Source organism: Euleptes europaea, chromosome 2 (assembly GCF_029931775.1).
Source record: "Euleptes europaea isolate rEulEur1 chromosome 2, rEulEur1.hap1, whole genome shotgun sequence".
In the NCBI taxonomy this organism is placed as follows: domain Eukaryota; kingdom Metazoa; phylum Chordata; class Lepidosauria; order Squamata; family Sphaerodactylidae; genus Euleptes; species Euleptes europaea.
The window spans coordinates 26,845,297-26,863,341 of NC_079313.1; the positions used below are offsets into that span (position 1 = coordinate 26,845,297).

The 18,045-nt window shown below is 43.1% G+C and overlaps 1 protein-coding gene across 1 annotated transcript in view; it reads left to right on the forward strand.

Annotated features, from left to right (window-relative positions):
• LAMC1 (laminin subunit gamma 1) overlaps nucleotides 1–18,045 on the forward strand; it is a 168,506-nt gene that overhangs the window by 104,189 nt on the left and 46,272 nt on the right. Inside the window, exons 3-10 of the mRNA XM_056845439.1 lie at nucleotides 1,136–1,266; nucleotides 5,314–5,480; nucleotides 11,307–11,495; nucleotides 14,301–14,418; nucleotides 14,799–14,897; nucleotides 16,156–16,292; nucleotides 16,995–17,117; nucleotides 17,218–17,407. Of these exons, the coding sequence (XP_056701417.1) occupies nucleotides 1,136–1,266; nucleotides 5,314–5,480; nucleotides 11,307–11,495; nucleotides 14,301–14,418; nucleotides 14,799–14,897; nucleotides 16,156–16,292; nucleotides 16,995–17,117; nucleotides 17,218–17,407 (1,154 nt within the window). The remainder of the gene's footprint in view (nucleotides 1–1,135; nucleotides 1,267–5,313; nucleotides 5,481–11,306; nucleotides 11,496–14,300; nucleotides 14,419–14,798; nucleotides 14,898–16,155; nucleotides 16,293–16,994; nucleotides 17,118–17,217; nucleotides 17,408–18,045) is intronic.

The following is an 18,045-nucleotide window of genomic DNA, read 5'->3' on the forward strand; positions in this document are numbered from 1 at the left end:
CTTTCCAAACTTGGAACAGCTGAGGCATATTTTCTACTTTTACTCAGGAAAATGTTTGCTTTTAGAGCATGGAGGAGTATGAATTACCTTCAAAGGTACATATCCCATAGATTTCTGCTTGAATCACTGATCTGGGCAGGTCTTTCAATCAGCTTCCTTCTGATCAGGAGTAGATGCAGCCAGAACATCAGATCATGTAGAAGCGAAGCAAACAGCCTCCTCTCAGGAACCTCAAATTATTTAAATAATTTGTGTTGGCACATTAGTCATGTCCTGGCACAGCATTTGGGAATTACAGAAGTAAACACTGTACAGCCTGTTTCCAGGGCTTTAGGCCTTTTAGACTTTTGGCTTTTCAGCTAGGTAAGATTCTTATATTCTAATAACTTAAAAGAAACTTAGTGTATTTGCACTGACCCAGCTCAAGTCACTGTTCAGAATTCTGTGGTTTGGTACCAGTAATGTACAGCCAGGATCCTGTTTTGTTAGAGGAGGCAATGCAGCAGATCTCTTTGATCCTATTGTTGTCTAGATAACACAGCTAATATTATATGACTATCACTTCTCTCAAAATTGTCACAAATTTGCGGGATGGAGGGGGGAGAACATGGCTGCTCATGGAATTCATATTGTATTGCCTTATGATAAACTATTTCGAAGTGGTGACCATTTCCGGTAAGCTGACTGGGTTTACCTGGTCCTTAGTAGTCACACACACCACTCTGTACCTTGCATGTCCTGGAGGCAAAAACTTCAGATGTGTAATTAAACATTAATAAACAAATGTCTGAAATAAGACACCACTCTATGAACACAATTTGTAAAATATACCTTAATATAAACTTTATTAAATAGGTTTGAGGCAGCTCCAAGTATGTATTTTAATATTGGAAAATTATAGAGAGAAGCTGAAGTGTATTCGGCAAGGGTGCCCAATGGACATACTTGTCTTTCATGTCTATCCTACCGATATTCCCTCTTGCTACCTTTATATCTTGACACTGCTTTCCTTCAAAATGCCCTTGCCTCTTTCATACTTGGTAAGCCATGGCATTAGCGTTAGCTGAACTCGACTGTGGTTTGTCTATTTTTATGGACCTGGATTATGTGGATTGATTTCCATTTCTCCTTTTAGGAATGGGTAACTGCTACTGATATCAGAGTAAGCCTCAATCGTCTGAACACCTTCGGAGATGAAGTATTTAATGATCCCAAAGTTCTCAAGTCATATTATTACGCCATTTCTGACTTCGCTGTGGGTGGCAGGTAAGTAAGGAACCATTCTTCTGAGACATTCTTACACAAGCAGGCCTTCTTGAGCTGGTGAGCACTTTGGGGACATTGAGAACAGGTAGTAGGTACCACCACAAAATGGCATCCTTGCGGGTGAGACCAGTTACAAAATGTCTGCCATGAGGGGTTGACTCCAATTATACAAAGTTGAGAGGTTCTACAGAATGCTAGGAGCTGCCAAGCCAAGTATCCTTGTATGGTGGAAGCAGCAGTTTCTGAATGGGTGCTCCCTGCTACTAAGAAGGTGATAATTCCTAGGCTCTTCTGAAGCAATTCCTACTCCAGTGAAGTGAAAGAAAGCTTGGATTGACTCTTTGCTATGGAGGAACAGATGGAAGTGGGTGCCAAGAAGCGTCCTGGTAGGCACCATGCCTATGGCCTATTCCTGTATTGATTATGCATCCATTGACTTTATTGGCACTGGATTCACATGTACCATTACGTTAATTGCTGGGTGCCACTTGCAATTTACAGAAAAGCCTCTATCTGGGGTAGAAAAAACTGATTGGGTTAAAAAATTGTTGTGTGAAACCACCTGTTATCACAGACTGTGCCTCTCCAGTTACTTGCTATTTTCATCCAGTGTAATAGTTCCAATAAGAAAGAAGAAAATGTCTTTCTGTTAGTATGGAAATTGCAGCTTCTTGTGTACCTTCTAACTCTGGCTAGGTTTATTTTTCATATGAATAGGAATATTTACTGTTTGTGTAATTCTTTTCCATATTGCTGAAAGTACTCCACATACATTGTAGTGGTAATTTTCACGGCAGCCTTTAACATCCATGTTTTGGGATCTGGGGATGGAATTGGACTGGCTTGCATATGGCTGTAAGGAAGGTAAAAGCTGAATTTCTCCATCTGACAACTCTAAATGCTATGCTGTACTACCTGTTATTATTAGAAGTGGTAATATTTATAAGCATTTTACCCATTAAAATTGCTTTACAGACTGATCTCCTATGGCACCATACAAACCAGCTGATTTGCTTCTTCCATTTTTTAAAAAATCATTGTATCTGCCTTGAACTGTTTACAGTTTTGGTATATTGCTGTTGGTAAGCTTTAGTTCCTGGTCCGCTAGATGAAAATTCTACTAATCTCTCTGAGCTGTGAAGAAAAGCACAATTGAGATTGTTTGTACTTAGAAATATTTCTAGTGCTTTACAACCAATATATTCCCAATTTTTTATTATTTTATTTTAGAATAGCCTTATACCATCTTTCTGCCTTTCAGGCCCCCAAGGTGGCTAACAATTTCATGTTCACAGTTTAAATTACAAAGCCCATCAAAAATTAACAAAGCTCATAAAATAGTCACAAATGAATCATTAAACAGTCAGGTGGTCAGTAGTAGTTGAAATAGCACTCAACTTATATGTTCAATTTTACAAGTGCCCATCAAATACTTGCACTCAGCTCCAACTAAATGTCTGAATTGTCTTCAAGGGCAGTCCCACAAAGCAGTTTATAGCAATCTAATCTGAAGTATTACCAAGGCATGTTTGATTGTGTCCTGGTCAGCATTTCCAGGAACATTTCAAATGAGCCAAAGCTGCTAAAGGCACTCCTAGCAGCACAGCCAACTGTCTTTCTGGGAACAATAAGGCATCTAGGAGATCAGCCCCAGCTACTTACTTAGTCTTTCAGGAGGATTTACTTTAAATAATTTTATTACGATCATAGATAAGCAATAACATTTCAAGAGGATTGTAACCCCCTCCAGAATAGAACATAAGAAAGGCCCTGCTGGATCAGACCAAGGCCCATCAAATCCAGCAGTCTGTCCACACAGTGGCCAACCAGGTGCCTCTAGGAAGCCACAAACAAGACGACTGCAGCAGCACCATCCTGCCTGTGTTCCACCACACCCAAAATAATAGGGATGCTCCTCTGATACTAGAGAGAATAGGTATGCAGCATAACTAGTATCCATTCTAACTAATAGCCATGAATACCCCTCTCCTCCATGAATAGGTCCACTCCCCTCTTAAAACCCTCCAAGTTGGCAGCCATCACCACATCCTGGGGCAGGGAGTTCCACAATTTAACTATGCATTGTGTGAAAAAATACTTCCTTTTATCTGTTTTGAATCTCTCGCCCTCCAGCTTTAACAGATGACCCCGTGTTCAACTCAACTGTCAACCCATAGCACTTCCGTTTTGTCTGAATTTTTAATTTATTCACCCTCAATTCTATTATTCACAGTTTCCAGGCACCATTTTATTTATTTCTGTTGCCTCCCTGTAATTAGGTCAAGGGGGAGGGAAACAGATATAATCAGCATCTTGATGGCATTCTAGCCTTGTACACACAACCCCTTCATGTGCTGACTGAACATGCAGAGTGTGGAGGTGGGGCCACTACACTCATGCCTGCTCTGTGTAGAGTGCTGTTGCTCTACGTCTCTGGATAGCTCTTCCTCAGCGACTTTGTATGGATATCAGATAGCATAAGATTCGAGATGTAATCCTGTGGGATGCCATAAACCAGCACTCACAGGGCAAAACAGATTAATGCCATCTAAAACCTTGCGGTTAGAGTGTCAAACTAGAATCTGAGAGATCCAGGTTCGAATTTCTGCTCTGCCATGGAAGTTGGCTGGGTGACCTTGGGCCAATTACATACTCAGGCCAACCTACTTGATAGGGTTGTTATAAGGTTAAAATAGAGAAGGGAAGAATGTTGTAAACCACTTTAGGACCCCATTGGGGAGAAAAGCACTATATAAATGAAGTAAATAAATAAACCTGACTCCTAAGAATGATCAAAGCTGGTACAGCGATATACTCATTTTGGCCGTCCAGAACAGAACAGTTCTGGAGTGGTCCAGAACAGTACCACAATTGATGGGATCAAAGGCCAGTGAATGGTGCAAGAACACACTTTCCTTGTCTCTCAGTGATATGGATCATCTATCAGGGTGACTAAGGTGGCTTCCATATCATGACCAGGTTGAAATCCAGATTGAAAATGATCTAAATATATTGAGTTGAATCCTATGGATTTGTTCTGCTAATGACAGCACCTTCCTCAGGCATAAGGTGACTTCCCCTGACACAAGAGGCTCTTCCGCTGCCAAAAACAAATCCTTAGGATCCAGCCCATGGTATTTGTATATTGATGTACAGTATATTCTTTCACATTTTTGTTATGACCTGTGGTCTGAATAAATTTCAGTAACAAATAATGGCATGAAAGGAATTTAATCATGTGCAGCCCTGGTCAGCAGCTAACTTTCAACACAGGCTTTTTTGTGGTGGTTGTTGTAGCTTTTGTTTTAATTGAGATCTGGGTGGCTAGCAATATTGATTCTGCCCACTTACTTATTCCTGCTTCGGCCAAGATGCTTTCTATGTAACCCTTTCTTGATCTTATGTGAACAGTAATGGCGGCTTAGGCAGTCTCCTCTGTTACTCACTTCCACTTGCCTGAATCTCATCTGATATACGAGAATCAACCAGCACTTAAGATGCATCAGCGGTAAACATGTGAAAGGAATAGGGTGCTAAAGCGCTCTTTGCTTGCATCTCAGCTGAGGTTCATAACATGGACAGTACTCTGTTACTATTCACAATTTGGGACTGAATGTTGAAGAGCTGATTGCCCACATCTTGGTGTTACTAGGAAAAAATAAATTGTGGTTGTATAATAATGGGAAAGTTGAGGGGCCACAGGGGTTTTAGATTGCCAAATGTCTGCATCTGGTACTCTCTTTCCTCATGAGTTGTGAAAAGAGTTTGATTCCTCAGTTAAGTAATGTCAAAACATGGTAAAACTCTTGCTTTCTTAGCCACAGCAGGGGTTTTACTTGAATGCATCAGGATTGTCCTCTTTCAGCCCGTTACTAAAAGTAGAGTCGTTTCCCCTGGAGCGTTATTCCCTTCCTTTTAGGGGTAACCGTCAGGTCCTGGGAGTCCCTCCTTTCTTGGAAGCGAGCTGGTCCGTGGCTGTGTGGGAGGCTTGGACATGTTCTGGGCACAAGATGTACCGTTTGTCTGAAGCCTGTTCCCGCCTCGCAGGTGCAAGTGTAACGGCCACGCGAGCGAGTGTGTGAAGAAGGAAAATGGAAAAGTCGCTTGCAGTTGTAAGCACAATACCTTTGGGGTTGACTGTGAGAAGTGCCTCCCTTTTTACAACGACCGGCCTTGGCGAAGAGCAACAGCAGAGAGTGCCAGCGAATGTTTGCGTAAGTGTGTGAGGGGGATTGTTCTTAAATAATCCGGCTTTGTCTGAGAATGGGGGGGGGGGAAATCCTCCCTGCCGATTATTTCACTGCCTCCTACTGTCAGGTGGGTGGTAGCCAATTTTAATAACCCTTCGGTGTGTTCTCTTCCTTCCTTTTTTCCTTTTGGCAAGCTCAAGCCTAGCTGCTTCCTGTCTCTGTCATCTGTATTAATGCAGGAGCTTAACATAGTTTTAAACGGTTTTTCTCTCTGTCTCCCCACTCCAATGTCTGTATGTTCATCTTATCACTCAGCATGTGGTAGAAATTTCTTGGGCCCGGTAGAGAGTTAGGTAATTCTTCTGTTGCTATCTTAAATCCCAGACCACATTAGCTACTAGTGGCTCGTTTATCTATGGTTATTGTTGGCATGCCTTTCTGTTTATCAAGCTGCCAGATTAAAAATTCATGTCTCACTCATGCATCCCTTGATTTAGTATAGTTGGGAGAGGAGCTATCATACTGAAACCAGAGCTGTGCGTATTATGCTCTTAGTAATTAAAAAAATTAAACATTGGTACCAAGGCAACTCAGATCATGCAAACAGAACCGCAAAATATTGCTGCTGATATGGAATATGTAAGATAAACTTTATTTATTTATTTTATGTAATCTATGTCTTGCCTTTCTGCCCTCACAAGGGCCACCAAGAAAGCTAACAAATTAAACCAATGCATAATAACATTTTAAAACCATTAAAACCAACCAAAAATCGCATCATTAAAACAATTAAAACCAGAGCTAAAATCTATCCAAAGGCAAAAAGAAAAACAATTAAAATATTGAGCAGGAAGGAAGGGAGTGCCATAGGAAACAAAAAAGTCTTCTCTTGCTTGATGGAAGGTGGCAACAAATAGATGACTCTTCTGGGAGAGGGGTAGGGTTGCCAACCTCAAGGTAGTAGCTGGAGATCTCCCACTATTACAACTGATCTCCCGCAATTGGATTATATGACATTGAAGTCCCTTCCCTCCCCAAACCCTGCCCACCCCAGGCCCCACCCCCCCAAATCTCCAGGTATTTCCCAACCCAGAGCTGGCAACCCTAGAGAGGGGGGAGAGTTCCAGAGTTTTGATGTCATGATTTACATTTACATGATTTCTTTTACTTTACTTTATCTGCCACTTTTGCTGGTCTGCAGAATTTATTCAGCGCGGGCTTGGGGCAAGGACCTTCACAGGGCACTGAAGTCCTGACCCTCTGACCTCTGAAAATTCTGTTCAGAAACTTCTCTGGCTTCTGAGGCTTCTTCAGGCAATGGTCATTATTTTTCAAACACATATTTGCAACCAAAAGGACTAGAAACTTAGTTTTTGTGTTAGTTTTTAAATAAAGTTGCAAGTGTTAGGGAACAGAATCATCTACCTGCATACCACAGCATATAGCATTTATGTGTTCTCAGAAGAACTGATGCTTATGGGCAGCTGTGGTCATGATTGTTAAAATTCGTGACAGTCTGGGAAATGGGCAGTAATCTAAGGTTATTGGCACATATGCAAGCATGCAGTTCCAAAGACTTAACGTTGCTTAAGTCTTCAGACTGAAGACCTGTGCTGATCTCCCCCCTGCCCCCATTTAGCCAGATCCCCAGGAACAAATTTTTTTACTGTATTGCAGCGGGAGGGGAAAGTGGGAAAACCCTGCTCTATAAAGTCTGGGGATGATTGAATGCACCACACTGTCATTATCCTGGGTGAGGTGGGAGGGAGGGGTTTAGGCAGGCATCAGTGCTTCTTCCTTCCAGAGAATACCTGTGTGTCTATCACAAAAAAAAAGCATTCCTGAGTCAAGTGATGAACATGTGAACACATAAAGCTGCCTTCTACTGAAACAGACCCTTGGTCCATCAAAGTCAGTATTCTCTACTGATATTGGCAGTGGCTCTCCAGGGTCTCAGGCAGAGGTCTTTCACATCACCTACTTGCCTAGTCCCTTTAATGAGATGGGAGGATTGAACCTGGCATGTTCTGCATGCCAAGCAGATGCTCTGCAAACTGAGCCACAGCCCCTCCCCTGTGTTAGGCAGACCAAAAAGATACTGGTGTGAAACATGTCCATAGTAAATTACTCTAGTACCTAGAGGGTTATAACATTCTAGGTGACAAAGTTGGTACAGCCAAGGCATTTTATGTTTCTGACTAGCCCAAAGGTGAGTGTCTTCTTTTCTCCTGGAGGGGCACCCCAGCAACCCTCTATGAAAGTGCTTGCAGATTGCCAGGGTTTTGGTGGGGCAATGATGTTTGGATACCAAGCAAGGTGTACCAGAAACTGTATAGAGGGAGAAGTTGGGAACTGGATGTGAGACTGCCATTTTTGGTGGCAGTCCTGTGTTTCTTATACCATGTATTTCCATCCTTTAAATCATTCTGGGATTGCAAACTGTGGGTCATCTGGAAGTCGGGGCATGTTATTCCTGAAAGATAAGAGGCAGATAAAGGTGTGTCATTTTGGAAGTGCTGGGTGGAAATCCTGCATGTAGCAGATGGAAAAAGGAGCAGCTCAGTATCTGTCAACATCTAGAACAGTGTTTTGACAGGCAAGGGATTGGCAGGGAGGTGGGAAGCATTAGTCTTGCCAGAGATTTTCACTTGAAGTAGCAAGATGAATACAACAGCATGAGAGAACCTATTTTATCTGAAATTTGTATAACCTCCAGTGCTCTTAATTATTTAAAAAAAAACTCCCCAAGGCAACTTATTAAAGATAAAGCAAATAATAAAACTATGGACAGCAGCAAAATTAAACATAGAAGCAACAGCCTTCTACAGGACCTAAAAATCAAAACAATAAAACTCTCATCAAAAAAGCCGAGACAAAAAGAGCAAGCATAAAAACCCGATGATAGAGCTGGTCTCACACCCTCCCTCTCCTCCCTTCAACAATCTGAAATTGCCTGGGAAAATGTGAACGTCGTTGGCTTGTAAAGCTCAACAGGCTCAATGCCAGATGAACAGCTGTGGGGAGGGGGCTCCAAAGGCTCTGCCTCCACTAGACATCCACCTCGCCTCAAACAGTGGGGGTAACATGGAGTAATGCCCACAGAGAAGATGTTAACTGCCAGATAGGCGGTCCTCTCAGTTTGCAAGACCTGAGCTAGGCTGTTAATGATTGATTGTTCTGGAGGCCGCTCATTCAGGCCGCTCATTCGTAGGGTCACCACAAGTCGGAAATGACTTGACGGCACATAACGCACACAGGTGGTCCTTGAGGTTCTCTGGTCCCATATATAGGTAAAAGTGGTGTGTTTCCTGGGTAATGAGGAAAACTTTTGGGATTACCCCATGCCTGCTAGTTTTCATTCAGGCTGCATCAGAGAATGAAGGAGCACCTTTGTTCCTTTCCTTGGGATTATGTTACTTTCCATATATAGGTAAAAGGTAAAGGTAGTCCCTTGTGCAAGCACCAGGTCATTACTGACCCATGGGGTGATGTCACATCACGGCGTTTACTAGGCAGACTATGTTTATTGGGTGGTTTGCCATTGCCTTCCCCAGTTGTCTAAACTTTACCCCCAGCAAGCTGGGTACTCATTTTGCTGACCTCGGAAGGATGAAAGGCTGAAGGATGGAAGGCTGAGTCAGCCTTAAGCCGCTACCTGAAATTGACTTCCATCAGGATCTAACTCAGTTCGTGAGCAGAGCTTTGACTGCAGTACTGCAGCTTACCGCTCTGTGCCACAGGGCTCTGATGTTCTATATACAGGCAGAGAGAGAAATGGTGAATCTAGTATAGTGGCTCTCCCCCCAACCCCAATATGCCTAAGTCCCTTTTGTTGCACGCGGGTGTGTCCCCGCAAGCGCACAACTTGGAATCCCTGACACATTGTACGGAGGAAGAAGAGTTTCTTCTGAGTACCACTTTTCTTCCTCTCTTGCAAATGAGATTTGCTGAAAATCCCCAACCATCCGTGTGAATCTGTGACTTGGAGCTGAAGGCTTGAAACTGATGTCTGATAGCTCTTGTTCTCTGCCTCGCATCCTAGACATGAGCAATTGGGTTTATCTGTGCTAAAGAAAGCAGAAGCCTTCCCCCCCTCCTCACAGGATGCAGCTGGGGGAAGCTGGTCTCACCGTTATCTTTTCCCTGCAGCTTGCACGCTAGAGGAGCTCAACTGTGTGGGAGAGCTGAGGGAAGGGATAGAAACTGTAGCACAGCTGGAACGGAAAATCTGGTACACTCAGCAGCATATCCCAGACGCCCCCTCCCTCCACTTTTGTCCATAGGCTAATGTTTTTCCGAAGGCTGTTTCCTCTTAACAGTGGTGGCCAATCTTTTATAGCGAGTGAGCCACAAATGAAGTCCAAGTTATGAGGCCGAGTTTCTCTAGTGCGCGCCTCACTCTTTGTACTTTGTGGGCTGAGCTGAAGAGCAGGTAGTAGAACAGCACTGGAAGGAGGGGCCTGACTCTGTTAACAGAGGACTGGCGTCGTCTCCCCACCTGAATAGCTGCAATCCCAGGGATCACCCCCTATCATACAACTCAGTCAATTTTCCACATGCCAAGGACTTTCCATCCTAGTACAAGAGGCTTTGACAAAGTTTAAATTGCGAGAGGAAAGGTACTGGCTGGATATTAGAAAAAAAAATTTATGGTAGGAGTTGTTCGACAGTGGAATCAGCTTCCTAGGGAAGTGGTGAGCCCCCCCCCCCCCCGGGCAGTCTTTAAGCAGAGGCTGGACAGGCACTTGTCAGGGATGCTCTAGGCTGATCCTGCTTTGAGCAGGGGGTTGGACTAGGTGGCCTGTATGGCCCCTTCCAACTCTATGATTCTATGAATGTTCTCTCCAAATGCACCTCTGCTGCTGGCTCCCTGGTCTTTAACTGCACACAGGACACTGGGGTAACTGATGTGCACAGGTGAATGCCTCACTGGAGCCTCAGCAAGACCCCCCCCCCTTGTGTTCAGGTCAGGAGTTGGCGGGTAGAGCTTGTGTTGCTCACCTCCAGCTCTTGCTAAGCTTAAAGTATACCTGGTTTTTTAAAATATGCTGACCCAAGCTGTTTTGGAGCCAAACCCATAGGTTCCCATGCTCTAAATCCAAGTCCCGTGCTCTAACCTGTGCCAGTTTTGTCAACCCTGTGTACCCAAAGAAAGGAAACCACAATAGTTTGGCCTTTGTTGAAGGTCTGAACCAAAAAGCATTGCGTAAGCCAGTGATCTCTAATGTGGCACCTGTGGTCACCGTGGTGCCGGCACACTGATAGGCTTCATAGTGTGCACTTGATGCTTTGACAAAAGCATCTCTTCCCCAAAGCAAGGACCCAGTCCTGGTTTCCTTCTACCTCATTGGAGCAGGAGGTGCTTCAGAAAAGTCCAGGAGTTACTCTGTTCTCTGTAGGAAAAGGTACCCATTCCAAACAGCTGCCTTCAGTGTAGGGTGAAGCTTTGCTTGTAAGCTCCCAGTATTCTTTGGTTGAGCCCAGCACCTCATGGCAGCCATATTGTGGCAGTGCCCAATCTCCATTCTCAAAATTTCAACAGTACTCACAGGTGCAATAAGTTTGGTACCCTTAGTATAGCCAGATCATCTGCTCCTTCAATTAACACGGCACACAAGTAAAAACAGTTGCTTTTTTCGGCTTCTCTTTTCACATCCACTCCTGAGCCATTTGACTTTGAAATTGTTCGCATGCCCAGGGCTGGCATCTTACCTTGGAACATCTACAGTGCTTGTATGTATCATTTGTTTCTGGGATTGTTGCAGTGGAAAGGTAGGGGGTAAAGAGGATTTAAGGGAAGCTTGTCTTAATTCAGCTGTAACTTAATTTATTTTTGGCATTGTCCCACAGCCTGCAACTGCAATGGACGTTCCCAGGAGTGTTACTTTGACCCTGAGCTGTACCGTTCCACAGGCCATGGTGGCCACTGCACGGGTTGCTATGGTAACACTGACGGGCCCAACTGTGAGAGGTGTCGGGAAAACTTCTACCGTCGTGGAAGTGAGGAAAACTGTCTGCCGTGTAGCTGCAACCCTGTTGGTGAGTGGGAGGGAATACTGGATCTTAGTGTTCCTTAACTAAGAAACATGTGCCATGAAAAGCACTGAAGCGAGGGAGTTCTTAGCATCTCATTCACATCATATATTGCTGTTTTCAACAAGGGCCCCAAATGGGTGTGGAGCGAGCCCTAAGCAAAAGTTAGTGAAAGGACTGGTGTCCTTGGTGTCATGTACATGGAAGGGAGAGTCTGTTTCTGTCAAGGATCTTGAAGGACTGCTGTTGATGGTACAGTGCACCCTGTGAAGTCTCTCACAATAGGGCCGGGATTCACATCAAATCAGGAGGGGGCAAATATGTCCCAAAATGTAGCACTTTCTCCCCTAGGACTGAGGGCTCCCTCTGTTCCCTATTGCTGATGACCCCAGTGTTTGGAAGCAAAGGACAGGGGCAGACCTTCCCTGGTATCCTCTAAGTTCTGTTTCTTGATCATACTGGGATGCCAGCAGCTTCCCAGTTGCGAACATTCCATCACAATCTAGCATGGCCAAGGAACAGATTTTTAAATTTTATATTTATTGCTTTTTCAATGCTGCTCTTCCTTGTTAAGGGCTCAGGACTGCAGATTTGGTTTTCAGTGCCTTTACCAGCACCCTTGAGAAGTCTTTGTAGCTGAAGTTAACAGGGGTTTAACTGCCTGGTTTCATGTTCACACTTTTAAGACATTAACACAAATGTCCATGCACACAGTGTGTTTAAAATAAGAACAAAATTTGCACACTTGCTGTTGATAGTGGTAACCAGGTTTACCTATATACAGCAAGTACATAATGATTTTTCAATTATAAGGCCATCTTGGTGGCCCTGTTTTGATAGAAAGATAGAATATACATGTTGTAAATAAAGAAAGTATGTGCAATATAAAGGTGAGAGGTCCAAATGCAGACACAAGTTGAGGTTGCAGTGTCTTTTTCCATCATAGTCTGGCTACACTGGGGCATTCTTGTTTTGGTGCTATCTTTTGTTTGCATGTATGCTGGAATTTCCACCTTTAAGTGCCTTTGATCCAGAGAGGGTATCTGTGCCTTTCTTCCCTCCTTAATACCAGTGTTTCCCTTTATGTTGTCTGATGGATGAAACCTTGCCAAGTACAAATGTCGGGCAGTGTCTCAGCAATGAAGGTTGGCTGCTTAGGTCTTCAAGGGCAAATCTTAGAAGGCTTGATAAGGAGTGGGAAAACCTGATAATATATTCCATGACACATAGGCAGCCAGTGTGTATTTAAAGCGTGAGTGTTGATTTAAGGTGGTATTTTCGTCTGAGTAATTGTTTTCTGAATAATTATAGGCTAGACAGAAGTATGCTCACTGTATACGGTACATGTTTTTTGAGTTCTTTGTTGATAAATGGTTCTGCTTTTGTTTAATCCTTTTAAGACTGACAGATTTTGTTCTCTCTAAAAAAATTTTTATCTAGCCTAAAAAGGAAGCAATCCCTTTCTTTTCTAAAGAAAAGTTAACTTTTCAAGTATTGCTTGTCTCTTAAAATATTGATGCTTCCTATACTTGAACCTAGTAATTTATTTGAATGCAACTTAATTTAAAAGATATACAGTCATTATGGTCCCATTAGCATCAAGGCCCCACTTCAGCTCGATTTTGACTGTCTGAGTGTGGGGGTTATCATAGGGGTTTGCAACTGGAGGCCTCTAGACCACATGTGGTACCTTTAGAATCCTAATCCCAGCCCACATCATAGTGTGAAGGAGGTGTGGAGAAATGACATCTGCAGCAACAGGAGTTAACATCAGGCTACTTTAGGGCATAGGGAAACGAGACAATAGCCTATATACTTTTCACTTCTTTTCAGAGTGACCCTGCAGGAAAAAGAGTTGCTGGCACGTGCTTTTGCAGGTTGGCACTTGCATTTTCTCAGGGAACATCTCCTTGTTTGAACCAGAGTCCTGTTCTGTGTTTCCTCAGTATGTTGTTTTTTCACACAGCAGAGCTCATGCTACTGAATAGGCCTTAATACAGGAAAGTTCCCTGAACATTTTTTTAAAAAAATAGTATGTTAAAGTCTAGAGTCCTCCTTGAGATGCTAGGTTTCTGTGTGTATAAAATTGAGATGGGGAATATTCCATCATATGAGCCGCATCTGCAGTCTGATGTGGTACAGTTGAGAGAGGGGATTCGTTTGTCAGGGAGGAGAAACAGGTCTCTGTTTTGGCCCTTTGGACATGAATTTTATTATTCTGCTGCTCTTATGCTTTGTAAATTTTGGTTTTTAAATTATAATTTTAAATTATAATGTGGCTTACAGCATATGGAAAGGTGGGATAAAAATTGCTCTTAAATAATTTTATTTTAAACTCCCCTGGGTCTAATATAGTAGACAGACAATTGAAAGACTATATAATTATAGGGTTGGGGGATCATCTTAAAATCGATAATACTGGCAGTAAAATGGAAATACAAAGAACTTGGGAGAAGGCAAGTGGAAGGGCAATGTAACAATCAAATTATTGATAATTTAAATACACATAGTATGGCTTGAATGTTCTAGTTCATGACATAAATCTTACATACTTTAGTGGTCATGCTTAGGTTTGAAGCATTCAGACTGGAAATGTTGAGGGTATTTTGTACATAATCTAGTGTCACTTCTGGTCGTTAGATTAAACAAAGTGCAGTCTGGCTAATCCTGGTGTTTACAGAAATAAGAATGATTGATCTTCTCCGCCCACCTGAGATCCATACTCTGTGACAGTTGGAGGACTGGGGTGTATGTCTCCCTCCCCCCTCCTTTTTATGAGCACTATCTTAAACCACATTTTTACCCCCACAGGCTCTCTCAGCACACAGTGTGACAACTACGGGAGGTGTAGTTGTAAACCCGGGGTGATGAGTGACAAATGTGACCGGTGTCAGCCAGGATTCCACTCTCTCACAGAGGCGGGTTGCAGGTAACAAAATCAAGCAGGAGGTGAAGGAAATTGCATCAAGAAAGAATGTCCGTTAGACGTAATCACAGTGAGGTGGTAATGAGGCAACAGAGGTGATTGAACACACTGTACTATTTCACACTATGGGTGAAGGCATACATCCCTTGACCTCCCGGTACCTTAATAAATCCCTGTAAGTGAGAAACCAGCACAGCATGTAAATGGTTAGGTTAGACCGTTCCGTGCTGATTGTTGGTTTGCAGAGAGTTTTAACGTAGAGGAACGTTAAAAATGCCCCCCGCCCCCAGTCTGAAATGGCTCAGCCCAATCCACCTCCTCATGCTTTGACCAGGTCTTATGGTCCCTAGTGTTCTGACTGGCTTCTTTTGTTTGTTCCTCAGGCCATGTTCTTGCGATCCTGCTGGAAGTACAGATGAATGCAATGTGGAAACAGGACGCTGTGCCTGCAAGGACAATGTAGAAGGGTTCAACTGTGAGAGGTAATTTGGTTTTGCAGTATGTCTTGGATTGGCCCACATTTGAAAATCCTGTCACTTTTTTTTTTATTTTGCCCTTAACCCAAGGATTTCAGGGCAGCATAATTGGGAGTTACCCAGTTGTATCTCCACAAATATCTGGTGAAATAGGTTAGCTAGAGAGAGAACATCTCTGGGATCACATGAAAATAGCTTCATGCACAACAGTGCTCTTGCACTGCCTAGTTGGCAGTATGTGCCACTAATTTTGGCCAGCCCTACCTAGCTTCATGTTGGCTTATTTCTCACATACAGCAGGTAAGGTGGTAAACCACTGTCTGGCAGTACCACTTCAGCTTGCAGGTAGGGTTTACATGAGTGAATAATCTTCAGTTCCAAAAAATTGAAGATGGTACCTATTTCTGTCATACTGCAGGTTTCTGTCTGCAGGATTTGTGTGTGTGTGTGTGTATGGAAGAACAGTCATATGAGCCCCACCTGCAGCCTGAAGTGTAATAGTCCACGGTCCCAGGTTTACCACCTCATCTGCTGTTTGAGAAATGTATCTTTGTGGCATTTTGTGTGTGTTGTGGGGTAATGCATGTATTTTCCAGAGCAAATGCAAAGTATACATTTAATTATCTATGGAAGAGATCTTTTGAGAGGGCCGCTGTTCTCCCAACATGCATTGAGATCAAGGGTTTGCATCTGTCATTTAAACTGCGCTTATTGGCTGTTGGAAACTGTGGTGTAACATGGGTATATCCACAGCAAGTGCCATTGCTATATAAAGCATGGAGCCTCTCTCAGTAGGGGTTCAAACCCAGCATTCTAGCAGCTACACCCCAGGGAAAGGGCAATTTGTACCCATCTGCCCTTCTTGTATTCTTCCTGGATGCTTATAGTTACTTTGCACAAAGGGAAGATCTACTATAATGGTACATGAGCACTTGAAGCTTTCTTATACCGAGACAGACTATTGGTCCCTCAAGGTCAGTGTTGTCTCCTTTGACTGCTAGCAGCCCTCAGGGGTGTCAGGCAGAGATCTTTCACTTCCATCAGCTAATTTATCCTTTAATTGAAGAAGCTGTGGATTGAACCTGAGAACCTTCTGCATGCACAGCAGATCTTCTATTATTGAGCCGTGTCCCTACCCCCACCATGATTGTTTGATGCATTGTCATTGTGGCCTGTGACCCTAAAGGAGACTCCTAAAAATATGTGCATGGATGCAGAAGAAAGGGCAGGTGGAGACTGAATACAAATGTTTTGGGTTTTTTAGGTGTAAACCTGGCTTTTTTAATCTGGATCAAGCTAATCCTAGGGGATGTACTCCCTGCTTCTGCTTTGGACACTCATCGGTCTGTACCAATGCCATTGGCTACAGTATCTACAGAATTACCTCCAGTTTCCAGAGCGGTAAATTCTGGCTTTCAGTCTGATGTGAACAAGACGTGTATTATCATGCAAACTATAAAGCTTTAAAGTAATTTATCTTCTGTTTGTGCGGCAACTGTGCCACATTCCAAGTGAACTATGATCAAACATACTTAAGAGTTCCAGCAATATAAATCAAATCTAGGTAGAACTATAAACTGATAAGACGGCAACAAGAATCATGTAGATTTTGCAGCAAATTAGTTTGGCAATGGTAACTTATAGCAAGTTCTGTTTGCCAAGCAGTCTGGAGTATAAACCATGCAGATGTACACCTTTAATGAGTTGTGCTTTTATTTAAAAACAAAACAAAAAACAGCTGTTTTAAATTTGGCCAAGTCTTCATTTGAACTCCATGGATTTTTGTTGAAAAATATTGCGGCCCAGTGTGTTCCAGGTTAAAGAGCTTTTTTGAGAAGCCGAGCTAGTCCCAATAGCAAAAAGTAATAGTATCTGCTGACCAGAAATAATTAACTTTGCCTCTGAGTAGTAGTTTTAATCTGAAATGTGTTGCTCTATGGTGCTGTCACAATAAATTATTTTAGGACTCTAGCTGAGGGTTGCTTCTCTCTCATTTTATGGGCTTTGCCAGACAGGTTACCCAAAAAGCACTTCTAGTGTCTTCTTGATAATGTGGGAAGTGGTGGGTCTCTTTACCCTTAACTTTCTGCTTGTGGCTATCAGGAGAGGAAGATTGGCACGCAGAACAACGGGATGGCTCTGAAGTCTCAGTTCAGTGGATTGCTGAAACTCAAGAAATCTCTGTGGTCTCGGAAACGCCTTTTCCCATCTATTTCGTTGCACCAGGTATCTAGTGACAGTGGTACAGCTGTTCACACTCGTAATATAATTATATTTGCAGTTAAAGTTTATGCCTTTTCACATAATGTCTTTTTCCCCCTTTTAGGCAAGTTCCTTGGGAATCAAGTTTTGAGTTATGGCCAAAACTTGTCGTTCTCCTTTCGGGTTGATAGGCGGGACACACGACTTTCTGCTGAAGACATAGTTCTTGAAGGTGCTGGACTGAGAGTGTCTATACCTCTCATTGCTCAAGGCAACTCTTACCCTAGTGAGAACACACTGAAGTATGCCTTCAGGTGAGGGTGTGTGTGCTTCGGTGTGCTTTGTGATCCGGAGAAGTCTGATGGAAGACAAACTGCTGCAGCCAGAATCTAATGAAAATATTCGAGCGCAGTGGGCTTAGATTGGGAAGGGAATGGTTTTCTTATTTTATTACACTGTTGTCTTCAGTTGCAGAGCTTGCACTGTGAGCTTTCAGGCCAGTCTGCAGGTCATTCTTTCACTGAAAGTTTCTTATCCTGCCCTAGGGCTGCATTTGGTCCCTGGCTTCCAGCTATTGTCCTTTCATATCCTCGCTTTGCATATTAACAGTACAATTTGAACGAAGATTAAAGATTGGCCTGCCATGCATGTATAATTCGGATCTAGGTTTGCCATTTTGCTGTGCAGTCCCAGCCCACCAGATGTTTTTTAGAAAAACTTGTGTCTGTTAAAATTGTAGCAAGGCACTTAAGAGAAGTTGGGGTTACGGGTACAATTAATTTGCCTGAGAACTGCTGAGTCACTTCTGGATTGGGAAAGTTTGGGAAAATCTTAGTGGAAGGACAAGTCAGGAACCCCGTGGCTCTGGCAGGCAGACTACAATAAGTACAGCTCTGTCAGAGGACTGCTGGGATACCAGCACAGGGGTAGGTCAAGAATTGGAACACTGAAA